Source organism: Rhinolophus sinicus, linkage group LG05 (assembly GCF_036562045.2).
Source record: "Rhinolophus sinicus isolate RSC01 linkage group LG05, ASM3656204v1, whole genome shotgun sequence".
NCBI lineage: Eukaryota > Metazoa > Chordata > Mammalia > Chiroptera > Rhinolophidae > Rhinolophus > Rhinolophus sinicus.
In genome coordinates this window covers 79,959,747-79,985,646 of record NC_133755.1, presented here as the reverse complement: position 1 = coordinate 79,985,646, position 25,900 = coordinate 79,959,747, and the positions used below count along the sequence as shown (strand labels likewise).

Genomic DNA, 25,900 nt, shown 5'->3' with positions numbered 1-25,900 from the left:
AGCAAGAAACCTGGTTCATGCGACTGAAGCTTCTCTCTGACCCTGGGATATTGCTCCAGCGCTTTAGTCTCTTCCCCGTGTGCTTGTAAAGGGAACACAAAGACATTTCAGAATCCTGCCAACTCAGCTAACCACAGAGTTGGGAATTTCCTTTGGGCTACGAGTTAGAGGCCTGAAACAGATTCCTTCCTGCGATGGCAACTCAGCCAATATATCAGTATAGAAAATTAGGTATGAAGAATAATAGTCATGAAGGTGAGTTGTAATTTTGTTACTGCTGTTATAGTGTGTGAGTGTGTGTGTGTGTGTGTGTGTGTGTGTGTAGTGCTGCTAAGAAAATTATTTGAGCCACAACTTATATTAAGTATTTGACCCACAGAGCCTAGGATATAAGGCCTAAAAGTTGGATCTGTTACTTTCTCAGTTCTGGTTGACTTAATTCTCAGTTATTTTCTTTCCCTATTTAGCTACCCCAAAGGAGTTCTCAGCTCACTAACATCTCTCTTATTAAATATTCCTTTCTCTTCCACCTCATTTGCCTTCCTCACTTCTACCAGTGCCCTCTAATTTGGGAATACCATCTCTCTCCCTATATTTCTCCTCTTTCTACTTGTAATGATTCTGGATAATATCCTTTCTGCATATTCTAAATTTTGTTCTTCTCCCTACTTTCACCTTACAATTCAAACTCCTGAAGTAATCTCCCTTCAATCCACCCTTTCCTATATGTCATTAGAATTTCAAATATATGTCATTTATTTCAAAAAGATAATCAGAAATTAGCAATAACTGTGATGTATATTAATACAATCTAAAAATTAAAAAAAAATGACCTCATAAGATTGAAAACTAACACTCTGATACTGGCCGCCCTGTGTAATAATGAAATAAAAGCTTCTTTTAAACACACATTGCTGTGGAATTATAAGAGGCTATTAATATTTGTGGTGAATACATTTTAATGTGCACTAACTGGGGGTTTTAAGAATGGAGTAGAGATCCAATTTGTAGTGGCTATGGTTTTGATTCATAGTAAGTCCTAAAAAAAATTGAGGTCTAATGTGACGATGGGTAAATAATTAACCTTTTCTATTTGAAAAAAATAAACAGCGAGGTTGTAGGAAGAGTGGGAGTAACCTGGGGTTCTGTCTTTATTGGCGTAAGGGTGGGATGCCTAGGGTTTCATGGATTCAGTCTTTATTGGTGAATTTAAAACATTAGAGCAAGAACTAAAGCATGGGAAGGGAAAAGCAGAGTCACTCAAGCAGTCAGTTATCTGGGTGACCCAGGGCTTTCTAGAAGGGGAGCTTCATGGGTGGAGCAGCCTGGCTCTCTATCTGGTTGTGTAGCTGGCAATATGTGTGTTTGAGGTGGATGCATTTGAGTAGATGCCATGCCAATCAAAAGCTTAACGTCAGGCACTTATAATCCAAAAAGTAAATTGTCTGATACTACAGGCACTGACACTGCACTGTCTATAGGGGTTTACCACATGGGTAGGTTGCGTACATTTAAAAGGTGAAATTGGCAAAAAGTCAAACATTTACCAGTATCTGCATTGTATTTTTACCAACAAAGACACACTAGTGACATATGGGAAATCAGTTGTGGTGAATTTTTGAACTCTTCAGTGTGAAGCAGAGCAGTATTTGCAGCTCAGAAGACTGAACAAATGTCTATTAATTGCTCCAATTCCAAAGAAACCTAGGTCATTAGTCCCCAGAGGTTTTTTTATTTGTGCAGTGATGGTAGTAGTGGTCATGGTTTGTCTTTGTGTCTGTCTGTGTGTAATCTCCAAATAAAATTAGAGTCTGTATACAAAAATATCGAAAAATGTCAAGAGTTAAGACTTTGTGACTCTTGGCTGATCACATATTAGTCTCATTTTCGACATTCACTGCTTTGCTTCCTCTAAAGAGACCAAACCAGGAGACAATCTCTTTCAGTGCCTCCTGATACCTTCCTTTCCTTTACCTTGTTCTCTTTCATTTGCAATGGAATTCACCTTCTTCTTCTCCCACTTGCTCACATTGGTTCTTTCTGCATACCTAAGTCCCATATTATCTCAGTTTACAAAATTATCCAGGACCCTTTTTCTATCACTGTCACTCTTGCAGAGTCTGTTTTCTGTGAAGTGAGGACATCTTTGGTCCATTTTATTCCTTCATCCTATACGGCAACCCACAGCCTGCATGCAAATGATTCCAGTTCACCTTCCTCTCTAAATCTTTAATAAGCAATTTCATTTAAAAATGACTGAATTATTTAATTTCCACATATTTGTGTTTTTTCCAGTTTTTTTCCTGTAGTTGATTTCTAGTTTCATGCCATTATGGTAAAAAAATATGCTTGATATAATTTCAGTCTTTTAGAATTTATTGAGACTTGCTTTATGAACTAGTATGTGACCTATCCTGGAAAATGTCCCATGTGCACTTGAGAAAAATGTATAACCTGCAAGTTTTGGATGAAATACTGTATAAATGTCTATGAAGTCAAACTGGTCTAATGTAGTATTTAAGGCCATTATTTCATTATTAATTTTCTGTCTCAATGATCTATCCATTGAAGTAAGTTGAGTATTAAAGTCTCCAACTCTCATAGTATTACTGTTGATTTCTGCCAAAGCCGTATTTGCATTGCAAAAGAGGGCCATAAATAAAACCTCACAACATTTATCCACTCTATATCCACCAAATTTAATCTTCTTTACATGTTTACATGAAATATCTGACTCAGTATTAAAACATTTTTCCTTTTAATATTTGCACCATTAGGGCATTCTAGATTCTCTTCATTCTTAGAAACATTCTTATAGAAAACAAAAAATGGATGTTTATGAAATGAGAATTTGGAAACAAGCTCATTCACTTCTATGTATAAAGTTCATCTGTGTTTCAACCAAAACCTCACGGTTCTAGAGATGTGCATGTGAGTCCATGTGGTACGGCAAAAGTGTGTCTAACTAGAAGCCTCATCAGTTGATTGCATCTTCAGGTTCCAACTTGAACGGCACCTCAGAGGAGTTAAGCTGTTTCGTTCAGGTAGAGTCCCTCCAGATCAGAGGTCAACAAACATTACATGTAAAGGAGCAGATGGTAAATATTTCAGGCTTTGCAGGCCAAGAGGCAAAATAAGAAATATTAATTCGGTACTTATATAACAACAGAAAAAACAAATGTCCACAAAAATTTTATTAATGAACATCAAAATGTAATAATAATTATTGAGTACAATTTTTGCAATGCAGACTTAATAATGAGAAGAAATGGAATTTGGGGAGGAAATAAGATCTTGCTTAATCATGGCTTAAAGTTAGTGTTCCTTAAAACACTAACAAAGAAACAATTGTAGGTGTTTATCTGTTAATAATGTTCTGTAATAAGATTTATGTATTTTGTCTTTGAAAATATCTTTTCACACAAATAGCACTGCTAAATACTGATTCAGTCCATGAGCATGTGGCTTTAATTGAGCTTGAATCACTTGAAAGATGATGCTTGATTCTTCTCTTACTATTTGCTTTAGAATGTCGTTACATTGCAGATTAGCCATTTCCAATTAAAGAGTAGTTAGAAGCTCCTCAATTGCACAGTTAAATGTGTGGTATCCATCATAACTTCTCCTCTTTCATTTCTGATTTTGTTTATTTGTGCCTTTTCGTTTTTTGCTTAGTGAGTTTTGCCAAGGGTTTGTTTATTTTATTAATCTTTTCAAAGAACTAGCTCTTCGTTGCATTAATTTTTTTCTATTGTTTCTTCGTTCTCTGTTTCATTTAATTCTGCTTTAATTTTTATTATTTCCTTCCTTCTGCTCACTTTCATTTTTCTTCTTTTTCTAGTTCTTTAATATCTAAAGTTAGGTTGTTTATTTGGGATTTTTCTTGTTTTTGAGATAAACCTGTGATGATATAAACTTCCCTCTTATTACCACTTTTGCCGCATCCCAAAAGTTTTGGTATATTGTATTTTCATTATCATTTGTTTCTATGCATCTTTTGTTCTCTCCTTTTATTTTTTCTTTGACCCAGTTGTTCTTTAGTTGCATGTCATTAAATCTCCACATGCTTATTTGTGATTTTCCCACCTGCTTTTTGCAGTTGCTCTCCAATTTCAAAGCACTGTCGTCAGAGAGTATGCTTGTATGATTTCAATCTTCTTAAGTTTGTTGAGGCTAGTTTTGTGTTCCAACATATGGTCCATCCTTGAGAATGTTCCATACGTACTAGAGAAAAATGTATAACCTGGTGTTCTGGGATGAAATGCTATGTAAATCAATTATGTCCATTTGGTATAATGTGTCACTTAAGGCTGATATTTCCTTATTGATTTTCCATTTGGATGATCTATCCATAGCTGTCAATGGGGTACTTAAGTCCCCTAATATCATTGTATTTTTATCAGTTTCTCCCTTTATTTTTGTTAGTAGTTGCTTTATATATTTTGGTGGTCCGTTATTAGGAGCATATACACGTATATTGATATGACTTCTTGATGTATTGTCCCCTTTATCATTATGAAATGTCCATCTTTGTCTTTTGTTATCTTTTTTATCAAAAAGTACTGCTACATCCCCTTTTCTCTGGATGCCATTTGCTTGGAGTATCATTTTCTACCCTTTCACTTTGAGTCTGTATTTGTCATTGCAGCTGAACTGTGTCTCTTGAAGGCAACATATGGTTGGGTTTTGTTTTTTGATCCACTCTGCTATTCTGTGGCTTTTTATTGGTGACAAACACAATTTAACTCACCATTGGTCGAAGGTTTTTCTTGTATGACTAAGAAATGAGCCCTTGAAACCTTAGTTTGCAGTCTCATTTTTAATTTTTATGAAGAAATTATTCTGTTATGATAAATTTAATTTTATAACTTTTCATACAGTTGTTTTACCATAATTTGAGAACACTGTAATGAGTGTTAGTCTGGCAATGCCAGTGTACATTGTTATCTTTTAGTACAGCTATAGTGTCATTACATAACTAATACATGTGATTAAATAATAAAATAATCCAAACTCCAATTTACCATTTTAACCTAAGTCTATTTTTTTCTTCTTATCTTTTTCTTTTGACGTGATTGGTGTTCTCTCATAATAAAACAAAGATATAGAATGACTGTTGCCGTGCTGCAGGAGTCAAGCCACTCAAGATGATGCTGAGTTATAACTGCATCACTGCACTGCAAACAGTCTGGATTGCAACTAGTCATCTCTACTATCGTAATGAAAAAGCAGTTATAGACCGTACATATATGAATGAGCAGAGCTGAATTCTTTGGAACCTAAAATTTGAGTTTCACATTATTTTTGTGTTACAATTAGTATTCTTCCTTTCATTTGTTTCAACAATTAAAAACATGAAATCAATTCTGAAATCACAGCCTTTCAAAAATATAAGTCAGACTTGATTTTGTTTGTGGGCCATCATCTGCCTGTCCCTGCCCTCGATCATATCTGGTTTCATAGGCAATAGCAAAGTGATGAGGCAAACCTGGGACTTTGAAGAGATTCCCTCATTTGCTGTGAGGTGTCCATACTCTGGTATCCTTCACAACCTATGGGGGAAGCTTCTTCCTAACCATTGTCCTATACTGAGATATTCAATCCGAGACCGTCCCCTGAATGGCTGCTGAAGTCTATCCCTGTGGTACAGAGGAGTAATGGGATCCCTCACCTTTATGTATGAAGAGTGAAACTTGATCATAGACTTACAACTTACTTGAAATGTAGAATAAAATTTCTATTGTAGAAATAGCAATAGAATTGGTCTGGATGCTAATAAGGAAATTCTTTGGCATTTCTTTTACAGGATCCTGCCCCAAAGAAGATGATGTAGACACCTTGTCATCACCTCACTTTCTCCAATGCTTAGTGATATGCTTTATTGTTTATATATACAGAAAGGAACGTCCCAAAAATGGTACGTTAGTAAGTATGTAAAGTCATGATATCTTAAGGGAACTGTCCATTACTCTGTCTGATTTTGACGTGGCTCCTGAATGATGATGATAACAGAGATGAGCAGGATCTGACCTTCCTATTATAAAAGCCAAATTGGAGGCAAGAGATGTGACAGTCTCACTCTATTGTTTACTTTTCACTTTTGATGGGAACTCATTTATTTAGTTCTGGACACCATATTTTGAGAGAGATTTTGACAAACTACAATTCATCAAGTGCACCATTCCCAAAATTGTGAAAGTTCTGAAAACACTTCTTTAACATTAACAGTGTAAATAAATAATATGTTTAACAGGAAAAAGCAAAACACTTGAGTTACTACACTTTTTAGAACAGCTAAAAATTTTTTAAGTAAATAGAAATTTATTATTTGCAAAACTCTTTCACATACATTATTTTGTTAATCCTTAGGTCCTTTCAAAGCCCCACTATAAATCAGTGTTCTAAGTTACAAAAATGGATAATGATAAAAAAGCTTTCACCCTATTTTATTTTTCTTTATTTTAGTTTCTTTGTTTTTAATTAAATTTATTGGAGTGACATTGGTTAATAAAATTATATAGGTTTCAAGTGTACAATCTATGATACACCATCTGTATATTCCATTATGTGTTCACCAACCAAAGGCAGATCTCTTCTGTCACCATATATTTGATCCCCTTTACCCTCTTCTACCTCCCACCACCACATTTTCCCTCTGGTAACCACTAAACTATTGTCTGTGTCTATGAGTTTTTGTTTGTTTGTCTTGTTCATTTCTTGCTTTCAGTTTTATATTCCATATATGAGTGAAGTCATATGATTCTCAACTTTTTCTGACTTATTTTAATTAGCATGATAATCTCAGGATCCATCCATGTTGTCACAAATGGCAGTATTTCATCTTTTCTCATGGCTGAGTAATATTCTATTGTGTGTATGTACCACATCTTCATTATCCAATCATCTATTGAAGGACATTTTGGTTGTTTCCATGTCTTGGTCACCATGAATAATGCTGCAGTAAACATAAGGGTACATCTATCTTCACAAATAAATGTTTTCAGATTTTTTGGGTAGATACTCTAAAGAGGGATTACTGGGTCATACGATAATTCTATTCTTAATTTTCTGAGAAATCTTCATACTGTTTTCCATAGCAGCTGTACCAATTTACATCCCCACCAACAGTGTATGAGGGTTCTTTTTTTTCCACAACCTCTTCACTACTTTTTATTACTTGTCTTGTTGACAATTGCCATTCTAACAGGTGTGAGGTGGTCTCTCATTGTGGTTTTGATTTGCATTTCCCTAATAGCTAGTGAAGTGAGCATATTTTCATATATGTGTTGGCCATTTTTATGTCTTCTTGGGAGATGTTTCTGTTCAAGTCTGCTGCCAATTTTTTTTAATTGGATTGTTTGGTTTTCATTGTTGTTGAGTTGTATGAGTCCTTTATGTATTTTGGATATTAGCTCCTTATTGGAGGTGTTGTTTGCAAATATTTTCTCCCATTTGGCTTGTTGCCTCTTCGTTTTGTTGATAGTTTCTTTTGTAGAACAGCTAAAATTTAAAAACAAAATGGAAAATTATCCAGTGCTGGTGAGAATGTGAGGCAACTAGATTTTTAACATTGCTTGTGGGAATGTAAAACTGTACAGCCATCTATTAAAATTTTGGCATTTTCTTCAAAAATAAATATGCAATTGCCATATGAATCAACAATCACACACTTAAGCATTTATTCCAAAGAAATAAAAATATGTGCACACAAAATCTTCTATGCAAATATCCATAGCAACTTTACCTGTGTTAACAAAAAACTAGAAACAAAACAAATACCCTTCAATGGAAGAAAGCCTAAACAAACTGTGGTATATGCATACATACAATTAAATACGATTCAGCAATAAAATTGAGTAGTGTATTGAGTCATACAACGACTTGATGGAATTCAATGGCATTATGCTTAGTGAAAAAAAATCTATCACAAAAGATTACATATGTATGATTCCATTTGTATAACACTTGAAAAATGACACAAATATAGAAACAGAGTACAGATTAGTAGTTGCCAGGGTACACGGGGAGAGCAGGGGTGTGGAGTGAGAATATAAGAACATTGCAAAAGAGATTTTCTTTGTGGTTATAGAATAGCTCTATATGCTGATTGTGGTCATAGTTACTTAAGCCTATATATGGGGGAAAACTGCATAAACACACACACACACACACATTTTTATGGGATAATGGTGAAGCCTGAATGAGGCATTTTGTATAGTTAGCAGTATTCTATCTATGTAAATTACTTAGTTTTGATATTTTGCTACAGGTATACAAGGTGCTATCTATCATTAGGGGAAATCTGGGTGAAGGATATACAAGACTTTATATGCAATATTTTAAACAGGAAAAGAGACTGCGCTGTGTTACGTCATGTAAAGTTAAAGAGACTAAAAATGAAAATTCACAGCACAGAAATAGAAAAAAATAGCCAAATCAAAGTTTTAGAACTGACAAATATAATATCTGAAATTTAAATATTACTGTATTGGCACAAGAGTAGAATGTAGATGACAAAGACCAGAAACTGGAGGACAAATCCATAGAATGTATCTGAAGAACCAAAAGGAAAAATATATTTAACCAATGAACAGAGCTTTGGAGGGCCTCTGAGATAATATCAAAAGCTCTAACAAAAATCACGAGATTCCTAGGAGTGGAGAATGATTAGGGCACAAAACATATTTGAAGGACAATGCCAACATTTTCTTAAACTTGTTGAATGATTTAAATTTAAGAATGCAAATTCTTGGCAAAATAAAAGCAAGATAAACTCAAACAATACCTACATGCCTATTACAATCATAATCTTGCAAAGCAAAGATAAAGAAATAATGCTTGAAAACATCTAAAGGAAAACAGTAGAGGAGAAATGATTCAAAGGAGGTGGTTCTTGCATCAGAAATTATAGGGACAAAAGTACAGTGAAGCAACATAATTAATGTGTTGAAAGAAAAGACTGTCAAGCCAGTGAAAATAGACTTCAGCAATAAAGACATTCATGCATGGAAGAAAGAAAAGTCAAGAAATTTGCTACTGGGATATTTGCTTAATAATAAATGCTAAAGGAAGTTCTTGAGGGAAATTATAACAGGAAGTAAATGAGAATAAGAGAAGGACACAGTGGATAGAAATAAGATTAAGAGTTTATCAGGGGGCCGGCCCGGTGGCTCAAGCGGTTAGAACTCCATGCTCCTAACTCCGAAGGCTGCCGGTTCGATTCCCACATGGCCCAGTGGGCTCTTAACCACAAGGTTGCCATTTGATTCCTCGAGTCCTGCAAGGGATGGTGGGCAGTGCCCCCTGCAACTAAGACTGAACACAGCACCTTGAACTGAGCTGCCTCCCGAATGGCTCAGTTGGTTGGAGCCATCCTCTCAACCACAAGGTTGCCAGTTCAATTCCTTGAGTCCCGCAAGGGATGGTGGGCTGTGCCCTCTGCAACTAGCAACGGCAACTGGACCTGGAGCTGAGCTGCGCCCTCCACAACTAAGACTGAAAGAACAACAACTTGAAGATGAACAGCACCCTCCACAACTAAGATTGAAAGGACAACAACTTGACTTGGAAAAAAGAAGTCCTGAAAGTACACACTGTTCCCCAATAAAGTCCTGTTCCCCTTCCCCAATTAAAAAAAAAAAGTTTATCAGGTCTGAGAATCAGAAATTTCTTCTATTTTTTTTTTTTTTGGAAAGCATGAGGGAAGAGAAAGGTGTTTTAGCTTCATCCATATACTAAAGATTTAATTAATTATTAACCTAATCAATTTGAACCTCTTAATTCATTTGTGAGTTATGTCAATTTATTTAAAACAAATGAATTTGTCTAATATGTTTATTCAGAGAAAAGAAGTAAAAGGGGAAGTTTTCTCCACCGAGAGAGAAACTATACAATTGAAGGAAAACCAGTGCTGGATTATATGAAAGCAATGGTCTTGGTACATTGGCATTATGTAGAAGTAGAGTTTTGCCCCTTAAATAACTAATATTTGATCATCTGCAATTTTATTTGTGAATTACTTCAATTATGTTATCTAACCCATATCTGTCTTGTTTGTTTCGCAGAGAAAATGACAGAAAATGGTGAGTTTCAAATCTTGATCTCTTACAAAGGATATCATTACAGCAAACCGAGTTTCAGACAATAACAAGAAAAGGGTTTCAATAGCTTCACATTATATAGAATAAAACTTTCCCCTAGTATATTAATCTATTTGAAATGCTATTACTCCATTTGCAATTTGCTTCAATTTAATCTGTAATAATATTTTCCTTTTTGTTTTTCCAAATTGTCCAAATTATTGTCTAAATCTTTTTCAGAAACAACGAAGACAAAATATAAGCAAGCACAAGGTATGTCTTTTATCTTCACATAAATACAAATTATGTAATTAAAGCAATGTCAATCCTTGACTCTATGAAAGCAATACTATGGGTGTCTGGGTATTTTGTCAAACCAAGGGCTTTGCCCATGAGTAAACTAATTGATTTGACCCTTCCTACTACATCTGTAGATTATTTCTATTGATTTATTTTTTTACTTTTATTGAGGTAAAATTCATGACCTTAAATTAACTATGTAGAAGTGTACAATTCAGTGGCCTTTAGTACATTCACAATACTGTATAACTATAATATCACCTCCATCTATTTCCAAGAGTATTTCATCACCCCAAAAGTAAACTCTATATTCATTAAGAAGTCACTTCTCAATCCCTTCCAACCCTTAGCCTCTGGCAACCAGTAGTCTGTTTTCTGTCTCTGTGAATTTACCTATTCTGGTATGATCTCCATAGGATTGTACGATATGTGAATTCTTGTGTCTGCCTTCTTTCGCTTTCATGAAGCTTTCGAGGTTCATTCATGTTGTATGAGTCAGTAGTTCATTCCTTTTTTATGGCTGAATAATATTTCATTGTATGGGTATACCACATTTTCTTTATCCATAATCCATTGGCGAACATTTGGGTTTTTGATACCTTTTGCTATTGTGAATAGGGCTGCTTTGAAAATTCTTGTACAAGTATTTGTTTCAATACCTGTTTTCCATTTTAAGGGTATATACTTAAGAATGGAATTGCAGGGTCAAATGGTATACAGGTACTATGTTTAACTCTTTGAGGAACTGTCAAACTGTTTCCCACAGAGATGGCACCATTTTGCATTACAACCAGCAATATATTAGAATTCCAATTTCTCCACATCCTCACCAACACTTGTTGTTTTCCAATATTTTTTTCTTATACCCATATTAGCACTTGTAAAGTGGTAGCTCAGTGTGGTTTGGATTTATATCTCCCTAATGACAAAAGAAGTTGATCATCTTTTCAAATGCTTTCTTGGCCTTTATGTATCTTCTTTGGAAAAATGTCTTCAAGTTCTTTGCTCATTTTTTAAGTGGGTTGTTTTTATTTTTTGTTACTGAGTTGGAAGAGTTCTTAATACAGTCTTGAGACTAGGCCCTTGAGAATGTATAATTTGCAAATATTTTCTCCCATTTAGTAATTGTCTCTTCACTTTATCTTTTAATGCACAGTTTTCAATTTTTATAAAATTTAATTTATGTTTTTATTTTTCCTCTTCTTGTTTACGCATTGGTGTCATTTCTAAGAATCTAAAGTCATGAAGATGTACCTCTACATTTTCTTTTAAGAGTTTTATAGTTTTAAACTCTTGCATTTATGCCTTGATCCATTTTGAGCAAATGTTATAAATGCAGCAGAACATAAAAAAACGAATGAGAGGCCTGTGTACATGATTTAATAGTTGAAGGTTTTTGCTGACCTTTTTCAGAGCACTTTGTGTCCTAATAAAAGAAATGTGATGTTAAATCGCTCATTGGATTTTCAAATAAAGTGGTTGAAATAAGAAAAAAATGTATGTAATATACTATGTTTAATTTTTTGAGAGTCTACCAAAATATTTACATGGTATTGTTATGTATTACATAGTGTTATGTAGCACTACATAGTATTAGGAAAGTGCCGCTTTACCCTAATGCTTTTTTCTTCTATTAAAAATATCTTCCCCTAATAATGAAATACACAGGCAAATTTGTGCCTTATTTTCTCTCTTCTATCACATATTAGGTTACATTGAAAAAGTAAATTGTATTTATGGATCATTATAGTAACTTGGTTAAAAACAACTAACTATATACTTCAAACTTCTCTACAAGGGAAACCTGGTAATGTGAAAATTACATTAGAATGAAGGTCAAAACAAACAATAGCAAAGGGAATGAGAGAGAGGCCATAAGCAGACAAGATAGTTTTAAAGTTTGTAGAAAACAGAAAATGGATGAAATATTAGCACAAATGGGAGCAACTGCACAGGACCATAAAACAGAAGAGGACGTCTACTCTCCCATATAAACTCTTCACAGGTCCAGACATCAATGTCAAAGGCAATGAAGAATTAGAGTGCACTTGGAGTTGAAAATAGGATGTTAATGGAAACAAGTTATATGAATTTTCCCAGCATGAGTCCTACTACTGTGTGCTCTTGATAATATAGGAAACCGCACATCACACAAAAGACAATTAATACTTTACTTTTAAAAAACTGAGTTATTCTAAAGGAAAAAATTCTTCATAATCCATTACATAGATGTTCCCCAAAATAATGGCTAGCTCTACAGCTTATCAACCTAAAGTGAAACTCACTTTTTATCAAACCATATCCAGGGACAGTGGCTGTCAAATTTACTTTTAAATGGCTTTACTAAGCCTCACCTATCATTTGACATGTTGTTCAACACAAAAGATGAATGTTGGAGGGCATAGAGATAATACAGAAAACAGTACAGATTATTTTATTGGATAAAAACATCAACTTTGATGACAGACTCACTTTGGATAAAATTCAAACTCTGAAATAAGCAACTATGGGAAACTCAGCAAGTAGTGTATCCTTACTCGAATCTCAGTTTACTCTTCTGTATAAGTGTAATCATTTAATTCTGAGGCAATCTGATGATAAAATGTGATGCTGCTAAAAAAAAAAAAATGTGATGCAGCTTGCACAAAGCATGTGTCACAGAGCCTGGTACAGAGAAAACACTCAATGAATGTCGATGGTAATGGTGGTGGTGGTGGTGGTGGTGACGATGACAATGATATCATGTCTACAGAAGCCTTCAGGAAATCATTTTGGGGGATTTTAAGTTCAGTCACATTAAATTTAACATTTTTTAAATCTATTTTACCATTTGACTTAAAGCAATGTAGGCCCCCATAGATTTTTTCAAGTAAAACACCTAAAAAACAAATATATATTTGTTTCCTCTGAAGTGTCTAATCTATTATATACAGAATAGGTGACAAGATCTTTTTTGTTTGTTTTACTTCTGTTTCACAGTGATTCTTATATTACTCTTTTTATTTTTCAGATCAACTTAGGAAAGAAAATGGTAAGCTTTAATGACTATTTACAAGATATTATCTTCCCATTGTCTGTTTCATAGTGATTCTTATATTACTTTTTATTTTTCAGATCAACTTAGGAAAGAAAATGGTAAGTTTTAATGACTATTTACAAGATATTATCTTCCCATTGTCTGTTTCATAGTGATTCTTATATTACTTTTTATTTTTCAGATCAACTTAGGAAAGAAAATGGTAAGCTTTAATAACTATTTACAAGATATTATCTTCCCATTGTCTGTTTCATAGTGATTCTTATATTACTTTTTATTTTTCAGATCAACTTAGGAAAGAAAATGGTAAGCTTTAATGACTACTTACAAGATATTTTCTTCATCTAATGATTTTTGCTTACTTCCTCCTTCTGTCGTTCCCTCCACTTTCTCTGTACAATTTTCTCTTTTGTGATTTCATTCATTTTATTGTATTACAACTTCTCTTACCTATTTCACCTTTTGTTCTTCTCCCATTCGTTAACTCATTTTCCCCATTTACCCTTCTCTTTATCTAACATATTATCTGTATTATCTAACTCCTTCTTGGGGCTCTGAGATAAGTGAAATTCTAATGAGAATGCATTTGAAAAAGTTCTATGGTGCTTGCTGTGCCCACATTCTAAATCAAAGAAAGACTCAAAAACTCTTCCATGCAAAAAGACACTCTTTAAAGAAAAAAAAAAAAGTGTAATACGTGTTCCCTGTAGAGGATGCATCTATTCCCACCTTGTGATTGAAACCTCAGCTGACTGGACCAAAAGTGGCATAGTGATTAGAAGCCTTCATTTTGCAGTTCAACATACTTCAGGTTCAAATAATTGATCTGCCCATTTACCAATAGAAACTCTGCCATGTTATTGACCTCTTCGATTCACAGATCTTTATTCTGTAAACAAGAGCACTACTTAATAGCTATTTTTTAATTTTTATTGAATTTGTTGGGGTGACATTTGTTAGTAAAATTACATTGGTTTCAAGTGTACAATTCTATAATACATTATCTATATATTGCATTGTGTGTTCACCACCTAGAGTCCTCCTTCCATCACCATATATTATATTTGACCCCCTGTATCCTCTTCTATGCCCTCGCCAACACTTACCCTCTGGTAACCACTAAACTGTTGTCCATGTCTATGAGTTTTTGTTACTTTGTTTGTTTGCCTTGGTCATTTATTGCTTTCAGTTTCATATCCCACATATGAGTGAAGTCATATGGTCCTTGGTTCTCAACATGGATGGATCTTGAGATTATCATGCTAAGCAAAATAAGACAGAAAATGTCAAGAACTTAATCATTATTTTGCTAACATTCAATTGAGTAATTACATGAAGCCCTTAGCAAATACCTAACTTATAGGAAGCATTGAAGAAATTGTAGCTGCTGTTGCACAGATGCTGTGTCCATGACAACATTGCAAGTGATTATGTTCTTTAATACAAGTATTCTAAAATAGTTCAAAAAGAATAATTCATTGGGGAATTTAATAATTTCCCTCTTGAATTTCAACTGTAAAATTGTTTATCTATGTAAATATGTGATATGGTTTTTTCCTTTGTTTTTCAACAAGTGTTCTAGAAGAAAAAAGCGAGTTTTTAATCCTTAGTAAGTTAATTTATGTCATTGCCTGGAATCCTTGTAAGCAAGTTTAATTTTCCTTTTTTCTGTGACATTAAAATGGGGTTTTCACTTTTGTTTCTCAGAAAATTTGAAAAAGGAATTTGGTAATTGTATTCCAATAGTTAAAATATTTGCAAGATTATGTCATCCTACGGTGATTCCTTGCTTCACTTCATCATTTCCCCCGTCTTTTACATTTCCCTATGGCCTCTCTATATTGCAATTAGCATGCAATTTACCTGTTTATCTTGATTAAGTCCTTAAAATCAAACGATTCAATTTCATTTTATCCACGAGAAACAATTTCAGAACCGAGCAATGTGTGATAGTTAAGATCAATGTGATAGCAATGATTATGATAAATCCCTGAGATGAATGCATGTCTTTGTTTCTGCATCTTTATTTCTTCGATAAAGTCTTATGAGTGCATCTCTTTTCAGATGAGACGAAAGCTCAATTTAGGAAGGGTAAGTAATTCAGTTCTTTCATGGATCAAATTCCACAAATAAGATGCCTAACCCTTCTCTAAACCCCATTCCCAGCAAGCCATGCATAGTGTACCATTGCCTATGTTCACTGTGTAGGTGCATAAATGGAAGAGATCTGTAAAAGTTACTTAACTCATTTTGTTTTCTAATTTGGAATATCCTTTTATTAAGATGGAAAATTAAAAATACAGTTGTTTTAATGAATATTTCCCAAACTTTTCTTCTTTTCTCTTCCCTTCCCTATGACTTTCCTGTTTCACTATGTCTCACTTCTTTCTCAATTCTTTATTCCTTCACTGGATACTTCCAAATTCCTTACCTTTCTTCCTTCTTTTCTTCTTCTTCCCCCCTCTTCCTTCCTTCCATTTTTTAATGCTTTTTTTATCTCCATTTCTCAAACTATCCATCTTTCTGTCCATCATTACTTTATTTTCTATCTCCTTTTTTTTTTTTTCTTCCTTCTCTTGCTTTTAGCTTGTCTTTTCTTCTGACTTTATATTTTTGCACACACATACACAAACCCAACTGTTTTCAAGTTCAGGAAAGGAATGGTCACATGTTTGTGAGGAAAGAAAGGGACAGAAATATACACACACACACACACACACACACACATATACATATATATGTGTAACTGAATACTTAGAGAATGCCATTGATGGGAAGAAAGGAAAAGATATGAGAAAAGCCAAGAAAGGTTAATATTTCATCATTTTGTTCACTTGCAGACTGGCAGAAGACATCATTGTACACTGGTGAGTACATTGTCCTGACCATAATAATTCTCCCAGATTCTAAGATATATAATTAAGCTCTTAAATAGTATAAAACATCATGCTACCAGCTACCACATGATAGAGAAAAATATATAGTATATAACTGCTGTTCCATAGAAAACTTAGCAAGAATGTAACTTTTAAAGTACACTTCTTTTCATCATTTGCTTACTTGTATCTCACAAGACACTTACAAGTTAATTAACATAGATATTATGAAATAATGAGATTATCTTTTCAGGTTAATGGATTTACTTTTTCTTTTTTTTATGAATCCAAGGAGGTTTTATATTTATGTTAATTAATTCTAGCTGTTCTTTCAAATGAACATCAAACCATAGTGGTTTAGCAAGCTAGAGTGTTTTTCTGATGTATACACAAATATTCCTGTTCAAAAATCTCTACTTGTTAGATGTCCTCCAAGCAATTTCTTTGATCTGGACTCTTTCCATGTGTAGTTTCTCAATGGTCTAGATGTCCTTCAATTCCAGCCAAAATTTTTGGGGAAGAAAAAAATGTGGAGATCCCCAAAGAAGAATGTTTGTGGCGGAGGCTGAAAGGGCATTCATCATTTCTGCCTACACAGACCAGTTCTCAGTCACATGGTTTCACCTAAATAAGTGGGAGCTGAGAAACGTTTGTTTGCCCAGAAAACAGAATGAAAGTGAATATTATTAGAGTCTACCAACCTCTACAACCTGCCGTCTTTCTGGTCATCTAAGGCCAATTTAATACTTCTTCCCAGATAATGCTTCTTCATTCAATCTTTCCTCAAAAAGAGAAGCCAAGGGTCCATCCAGTCACTGCAGCCAACTCAAAGGCCAGATCTCTAGGAGACACCTAGTCTTCCTCAGGTCTGGAAGAAACTCTTCTGGAACTTGTAGCTTACGTGCTAGACGAGAGGAGCTGTCAGCACCCTCCATTCCATACTGAAGTGAACTACAATGAACATGAAAGAAAAATTCTATTTAGAATAAGGAAGGAGAAAACAGAAGAGGCATCATTTGCCATCAGCAGTAAGGAATCCCACCAGGCAGATACTGTGAAGGCCATCTGTTCTGAGGGTAGAAGAATTTTCCTGATTATGGAGACCCTTATCTTATTCTTGAGGTGTAACTTGCTTTCTATTGTCTTTAGTGACCCTTGGCTGTATCTCACTTCAAATGCATAGTGTCACAGCACACTTCTGGCTTGTGAAAATTCAGTGTCACAAAACATGCTTTGTAACTTTCACACTTAGAATTTTTTAGTCTTAGCTTGTTTTCTGTGTAATTTGTATACCATGCACTCACTCATGGTGTTCATTCTTTTTTTTTAAGTCAATTCAATGATTTTTAATACTTTTACATAGTTGGACAACCGTCACCAAATCCAGTTTTAGATTTCCATCACACCACAGAGATCTTTTGTTTCCATTTTCAGCCAACCTTTATTTGCAGGACCAGGCAACCACTAGTCTATAGACCTTCTGTCTCTATAAATTTACCTTTTCTGGGCATATACAATTGGAATCATATAATAAGTGTTGTTGTTTTTTATCTCTGGTTTCTTCCACTTAGCATAAAGTTTTGAAACTCATGTTTTAGTCATGTTTCAGTAGGTTGTTCCTTTGTGTTGCCATACCATACCCCATTGCGCGTATATGCCACATTATGCCTATTTACTCCGCACTTACAGGCATTTAGAATACTGCCACTTTTTATGTCTTATGAACAATTCTGCTAGGAACATTCATGTATACATTGTGATGTAGAAATGTGTTTCATTTCTTGGTTATATGCTTAGGAGTGGAAATTCTAAATCATATGGTAACTTTATGTTTAATATTTAATGAAATTGTCAAATTGTTTACCAAAGTGTCTGCATCAGTCTACGTTTTGAGCAGCAATATATGACATTTGTTATTATCTATAATTTGTATTATGACCATCCTATTAGATGTGAAGTGTATCTCATTGTGGTATTAATTTGAATTTCCTTTACATATAGTGATGTTGAGTGTTATTTCATGTGGTTTACAGTCATTTGTATATCTCCCTTAGTGAAATGTCTATTTAACTATTTTGCCATTTTTAAATTGGGATATTCATCATCTCATTACTGACTTGTAAGAAATCTTTACGTATTTGGTTACAAATCCTTTATCAGATAAATGATGTGAATGTATTTTTTTCCCAGTCTGTGTATTGTCCTTTCATTTCATTATCGGTGTGTTTTGAAGTACACAAGTTTTTATTTTGATAAGGTCCAATTTATCAGTTTTTTGTTTTGTTATTTTAGCTTTGGTGTCACATTTCAGAACTAATTACATAACTCAAGTTTACAAAGACTTTTCTTCAATTTTTTATAATGAGAGTCTTACGGCTCTTAACTGCAGGTATATGACATATTTTGAGTTAACTTTTTTGTGTGGAGTGAGGGGAAGACATAAGAACATCTTTTTGCATGTGGATATTCAATTGTGCCAACACAAACTATTAAAAACATGATACTTTTCCCCCACTGAATGCAAGCATAGGGCATATAGTCAATAATATGGTAATAACTATGAAGTCTATCCAGATTTTCTACTTTTTAAGTCATTTTTAGTAATTTCTGTATGTTAAGGAATTTGAACATTTCCTCTAAGTCTAATTTATTGGCATAGGGATTTCTATAAAATTCCCATTTGGGCCTTCTTCTAATTTTGTAGAGTCAATAGTGACGTCTCCTCATTCATATCTGATTTTGTTTGTAATTGAGCAGTCTAATAAACTTAGCTGACTTTTTCTAAGAAGCAACATTTGTCCAATCCATTTCCTCTACTGAATTTTCATTGAGTATTAATCTAATATTTATTATTTCCTTACTTTTGATTGCTTCAAGCATAGTTTACTCTTTTCAGTCTCTTCAGGGAGAATCTTAGGTTATTGGTTTAAGATAACTCTCCTTTTTTACTACAAACATTTAAAGTTTTAAAGTTCCCTCTAGCCATTGTTTTTAGCTACTTCCAATAAATTTTGGTATGTAGTGTTTTAATTTTCATTCGATTCAAGGTATTTTCTAAATTCTTGCCTGATTTCTTTTTTGATCCATAGATTATTTATAAATGTATTATTTAATATCCAAATTTTTGTTTATTTTTTTAAAGTTACTTCTGTTTTCTTGTTTCCAACTTAATTCAATTGTAATTAGAGAACATCTTTTGATGAACACCCTTTTATTAATCATCTTCAATAGTTTTTCTTAAATGAGCATTTATTTGATATGTACTTTTGTCAATTTCCACTGTTTTAAAGTGGTCATTTTGACAATTTTTCCAGTGATATTATTGATTTTGGGGAGAGGATTTGCCAAGCTATGCACTCAGCCATTCTGGAAGTCCTCTTCATGTTATTTTTGACAACATTTTCCTTCAAATTTAGTAGGCATCTCATATATTTCCTTCCAGTTAGTTTCATGTTTCAATAACTACATACAAAGTACAACTGTAGATGTGTTTTTCGATCTTGTTTATTAACCTACACATCAACTTTTATGGTTCTGTCTAGAAGTTACCTGAAACAGTCGTGCAAAGTCCATCACCTTAATCTGTTCTTTCCACTAAGTCACTTTGCTCAATAAAGAAATTACACTATTCTTTTGTGCTAAAAATGCACGTCTTAATTTTATCTTTTATTTTCAGTAGTCTTTAAAAATGATTGCCATACTTGTTCTATAAAGGGTCAGATTGTAAATACTGTAGGGCTATAAAATATTTGTGGGCTCTATGGTCTGTGTCACAATTATTCAACTGTACCCTTTTAGTATAAAAGCAGGCGATACATAATTAGCATGGCTGTCTTCCAATAAAACTGCATTTGCAAAAACGGGTGGTGGACTGGACATGGCTCATAGGCCATAATTAGATGACTCTTTGTCTAGAAAATAATCATCTTTTTTAACTGAAAGTTACCCGTTTTTTGGATTATTTTTATTTATGTTTGGAAAAAGGTGAATAACTTTCAAAATGAATAGGTTTTGTTTGTTTTTTAGCAGGATGTTAGTCACAGATTCAATGAATGCTCTCTTTCTTTAGATCTACAGTCTATTTAGGGCATATTATGTGCTTTGCAAATACTCACAAGCAACAGTTTTAGCAAAAGTGTTGTCACTGCTTGTCACGGATGTTTATACATTTAATCAATCTCATCTGCCTTGTCACTCCTGTTGCCTAAGCCCTAAACCAAGACCACACATTTTCAGTGTTTATTCAGTACTTCATTTTCATTTTATAGTGGACCTTTCTGCACGGAGCAGTGTAACTAACTTTGATTTTTATAAAAAGTAACTCTTGTATTTCCGTGGCTTAACACAACTGCTTGAAATTCCTCACTCATGCAAATTATAATATGAATATGCCTGGTTCAGTGGTTCTTCTGGGCAACTCTCTTCAAAATGGTAACTGTGACACTGAGGGTTTTTCCAGTCTTCTGTCTTCTTCATTTTTAGGGCCTTTGCTTCCAGTGTTGTGGCCCAGGGGGAGGCATGGGAAAGGGTTATAGTTAGAACGAGAAGAATAAAAATCACACAAACCAGTTTATTTTGAATCCTGGAAATGGCGTGAATCTCTGCTGTGAACCCTTGATTGGCCACAAGTCAGTCACATAGTTTCAGCTGAATGCAACAGGGGTGCTTGTGGGGAACATGTAAATTTGCTGTCTGTTCAAGAAGAGGCTAACTCTACCTTGGGAACACCTGTAGTATAAGTTACAGGAATTAATTCTTATGGTTAATAAGAAAAGCAGTAGAAACTTTAGATCAAGCAAAAATTGCAAAATAAATTTAGGACATTTAGCCAAAGATGTATTAGAAAGAAGAAATTACCTCTTGTGCCAGAAAATTCAAATACTCGGTCTGATAATGCATATTTATGTTCTTTTTCAGACTGGAAGAAAGAATTTTTCCAGGCTGGTGAGTCATTCCCTGATGGTCCAAGAGGAACTCTACTCCTTAGTCTACTTACGCTCAGGCTCAGTCCCAGGAGAGATTGTTAGAGGAGGGCGGGTGACAGACTCCACACCTCCCACCAGCCCCAAGATATCTCAGGCCGATACAGATATCCCCAATTCCGGGATCACTACATTCTTTTCAGAGATTAAAGGGGTTATTGTCTTTGCAGTGAATATTACTCTGGATCCAGCCACAGCCCATCCTGCCCTCATCCTGTCTGAAGGGAACAGACGTGTAACCTTGGGAAAGAAGTCTCAAGATCTACCTGAGAGCGCACAGAGATTTCGTACCCTGCCCTGTGTGCTGGGTTGTCAAGTCTTCACTTCAGGGAGGTGTTACTGGGAGGTGGAGGTCAAGGACAGTGGGGCCTGGGACCTGGGAATTTGTAGGCTTAATGTAATGAGGACGGGGAAGATTTTCATCAAACCAGAGGATGGTTTCTGGGCCATCCGATTTTATAAGGATGAGTACTGGGCACTCACCTATCCAGAAAGACAGCTTATTCTAAAAGAGCACCTTGCCAAAGTGTGCATTTTCCTAGACTATGAGGACGGCCTTCTCTCATTCTATAATATGACAAATAAATCCCACATTTACACCTTTTCTCAAGGCTCCTTTGATGGGTCCCTAAGACCTTTTTTCAGGCTTTGGTCCAGTGATTCAGGACATCTGACCATCTGTCCAGTGCCCGAAGCAGCACCGCCTGCTGATAACCTGCACCATGTTCTCACACCTGCGCTGGGAACATCGTGAACCTGCAGATCAGTGCGGATTGAAGCATCTGGTCACAACATGAATTCTCTCACGCAACAATCTTTCCTTATGGCTGCGTAGTATTCCACTGTGTATATACACTATATCTTCTTTATCCAATCATCTATTGAAGGACACTTTGGTTGTGCCACTTGTGACAACACGGATGGCTCTTGAGATTACTATGCTAAAGCAAAATAAGTCAGGCAGAAAAACATCAAGAACCATATGACTTCACTCATATGTGGGATATAAAACTGAAAGCAACAAAAGGAACAAAACAAACAAAGAAAGAAACAAAAACTCATAGATACACACAATAGTTTAGTGGTTACCAGAGGGTAAAAGGGGAGAGGGGGGTGGTAGATGAGGGTAAGGGGGACCAAATATATGGTGATAAAAGGAGAACTGACTCTGGGTTGTGAACACACAATGTGATTATATAGATTACGTGTTATAGAAATGTACACTTGAAACCTATATAATTTTACTAACCATTGTTACCCCAATAAATTTAATAAAAAGAAAAAAAAATTTCCAAAAAGAAAGAGGCAAATTATTTTCCTTATCCTTTTTTATGGTTCTCCCTAACATTTTATCTCCCTCATAAGTAGTTCCCCAAAAGCATGGTATAGCGTGAAATGTGTGTTGCTTCCGGTATGGTTAATTTGCTATACAGAGGGTACCAAAACAATGTATACACATTTTAAGAAAGAAAAAAAACTATTAAAATTACGCTGATGGTAACCACTTTGAGCACCTCTTGTAATTGCAGAAATCAAACATGACTTGTATTCATCTTTGTTATAGATATATATTGAGTATTACAATTTTAATACAGTTTCATCCTTTCTTAAAATGTGTATACATTTTTTGGTACCCTCTGTGTATGTGTGTGTGTGTGTATATATATATATATATGAGCCCTAACCATCTGAGCCACCCGTCCGCCCTCTCACTGCATTTATATATATATATGTTAATATGTATATCACACATACACTCTCATGTACCATAATCATACTACCACTATAAAATACAAGGAATTGTGACCACGCATACAGTGTTAAAATTTCTACAATATTTGACAAAGGTAAGAATATGGGAAGAATACCTTTTCATTTTATGCTTCTTTGTACTATACTTTTTAAATGATATGCAGGAAAATAAAATTCGTTTTAAGTAAATGAATAATTGAGGGCCAGCCTTGTGGCTCAGGTGGTTGGAGCTCTGTGCTCCTAATGCTGAAGGCTGCCGGTTCGATTCCCACAAGGGATGGTGGGCTCCACCCCCTGCAACTAACAACAGCAACTGGACCTGGAACTGAGCTGCGCCCTCCACAACTAAGATTGAAAGAACAACAACTTGACTTGGAAAAAGCCCTGGAAGTACACACTGTTCCCCAATAAAGTCCTGTTCCCCTTCCCCAGTTAAAGAATCTTAAAAAAAAAAAAAAACAATAATTGAAATGTTCTCAGTTGTCTAACTTCGCATGACATTCAGAGGGAAGCAAATGTTATCAGGTTTATCCTTCAGCTTCTTGTACATGAACTTCATCTACATTACATTCTTACATTTTTACCCTCTTTATTCTCTTATGAGATATTGATTTAGTCCTGTCTTTTTTTTAACCGTCATTTATATTTTACAAGGATATTTCCTTAATGCACACGAAATAAAATCAACTTTTTTAGTACATTCCTATGAGTTTTAACGTGTGTAAACTCATATAGCCACTGCTACATTCAGATACAAAATGATTCCATTATCCCAATAAACTCTCTGATGCTATCCTTTCTTGTTAAATCTTTCATAAACCTAATCTGGCAACAATTAATCAGATTTCTGTCCCTATACTTTTGCATTTTCTAGGATGTCATATAAATAAAATCAGATAATGTCACCTGTTGAGATTGACTTCTTTTGCTCAGAACAAAGCTTTTGATGTTTATCCATGTAGGTATTAACACTTCATTCCTATTATTTACCGAATAGTACTCCAGTGAATTAATATATCACAATTTGCCCATTTCCCAATTGAAGAATATTTATGTTACTTCCAATTTGGGGTGATTATGAATAAAACTGCTATAAACATTCAAGTAAATATTTTTGTGTGAATATCAGTTTCCAATTTTCTATGGTAAATATCTAAAAATGGAATTGCTGGGTCATATGTTAAGAGTTGTTTCAACTTTATAAGGAACTGCTACTCTTTCCAGAATGGATATACCATTGTGCATTCCCACTAGAAATTTGTGAGAGATCCCGTTCCTCCACGACCTTATCAATACCCGCTATTGTCAGTTTTCTTGTCTGCTTCATTTTTTTTTATTATTTAATCCTGTCCATTGAATACCATAGTGGTATCTCACTGTATTTTTTTTTTTTTTTTAAGATTTTTATTGGGCAAGGGGAACAGGATTTTTTTTTTAATTGGGGAACAGTGTGTATTTCCAGGACTTTTAATTGGGGAAGAGTGGTGTGTTTTTTCCCAGGCTCCAGCCAAGTCAAGTTGTTGTCCTTTCAATGTTAGTTGTGGAGAGTGCAGCTCAGCTCCAGGTCCAGTCGCCATTGTTAGTTGCAGGGGGCGCAGCCCACCATCCCTTGCGGGAGTCAAATTGGCAACCTTTTGGTTCAAAGCACACGCTCCAACCAACTGAGCCATCTGGCCACCCTGGAGCTCAGTGGCAGATCATTGACTTCATTCTGGTTGCGGAGGGCACAGCTCGCTGGCCCATTTGGGAATCGAACCGGCAGCCCTGTTGCCCAGAGCCAGCGCTCTAACCATCTGAGCCACCCGTCTGCCCACAGACAATAGTTTAATGGTTACCAGAGGGTAAGGAAGGAGTAAGTGGTAAATGAGGGTAAAAGGGATTAAATATATGGTGATGGAAGGAGAATTGACTCTGGGTGGTGAACACACAATGTGATATATAGATGATGTATTGCAGAATTGCACACCTGAAACTTATATAACTTTACTAACAATTGTCACCCCCAATGAACTTTAATTTAAAAGAAGAAGAAGGGGAAAAAGGGGAAGAAGAAGGAGAAGGAGAAGGAGAAGAAGAAAAAGACGTCCCTTTAACATTTCTTGTAATACTGGTTTGGTTGTAATTAACTCCTTTAGTTTTTCTTATCTGGGAAGCTCTTTATTTCTCCTTCAATTTTTTTCTTTAAAATATGTCCTGCAGTTTTTTCTTTTTCTTTTTTCCTTTTTTTTTATTTTTATTAGATTCAGATGTACAAAACAACATAGTAATTAGATATTTATACACCTCACAAAGTGATAACCCCAATAAGTCTATTACACATCTGACACTGTACATAGTTATTACAATATTATTGACTATATTCCCTATGCTGTACTTTATATCCCCAGGACTATTTTTTAAAGTATAGTTGACATTCATTCTGTAAAATCCAAAACATTAATTTGAAAAGATATATGCACCCCTATGTTCACCGCAGTGCTATTTACAATAGCCAAGATATGGAAATTACTGAAACGCCTGTCAATAAATGATTGAATAAATAAATTGTGGCATACACAATAAAATATTACTCTGGCATAATAGAAGAATGAAATCTTACCATTGCAACAACATGGATGGACATAGAAGATATTACACTAAGTAAAATAAGTCAGACTGAGAAAGATAAATACCATATGATCTCACTATATGTGGAATCTAAAGACCAAAATAAATGAGAAAACAAAACAGAAACAGACTCATAGATACAGAGAACAAACTGATGGTTACTAGATGGGAGAGGGATGGGGGGCTGGCTACAGGGATTAAGAAGTCCAAATTGAACGGAAGCCTTAGACATGAGACTAGCCGCTCCCTCCCAACCCTCCCAGGGCT

General features: G+C 34.8%; 1 protein-coding gene across 2 annotated transcripts; it reads left to right on the top strand.

The window, feature by feature from the left end:
- Nucleotides 1-22,398, top strand: LOC141571858 (butyrophilin subfamily 1 member A1-like). Of its 2 annotated transcripts, XM_074333984.1 has the most exons (12): nt 1-255; nt 5,807-5,917; nt 10,065-10,082; nt 10,320-10,352; nt 13,390-13,410; nt 13,494-13,514; nt 13,598-13,618; nt 13,702-13,722; nt 15,481-15,507; nt 16,257-16,283; nt 21,210-21,236; nt 21,445-22,398. In XM_074333984.1, the coding sequence occupies exons 1-12, from the start codon at nt 195-197 to the stop codon at nt 22,026-22,028; spliced, it is 972 nt and encodes a 323-aa protein (XP_074190085.1). In that variant the 5' UTR covers nt 1-194; the 3' UTR covers nt 22,029-22,398. The 2 variants fall into 2 exon arrangements, with proteins under 2 accessions (XP_074190085.1, XP_074190086.1); XM_074333985.1 differs by lacking the exon at nt 13,702-13,722.
- The last annotated feature ends 3,502 nt before the right edge of the window (nt 22,399-25,900 follow it).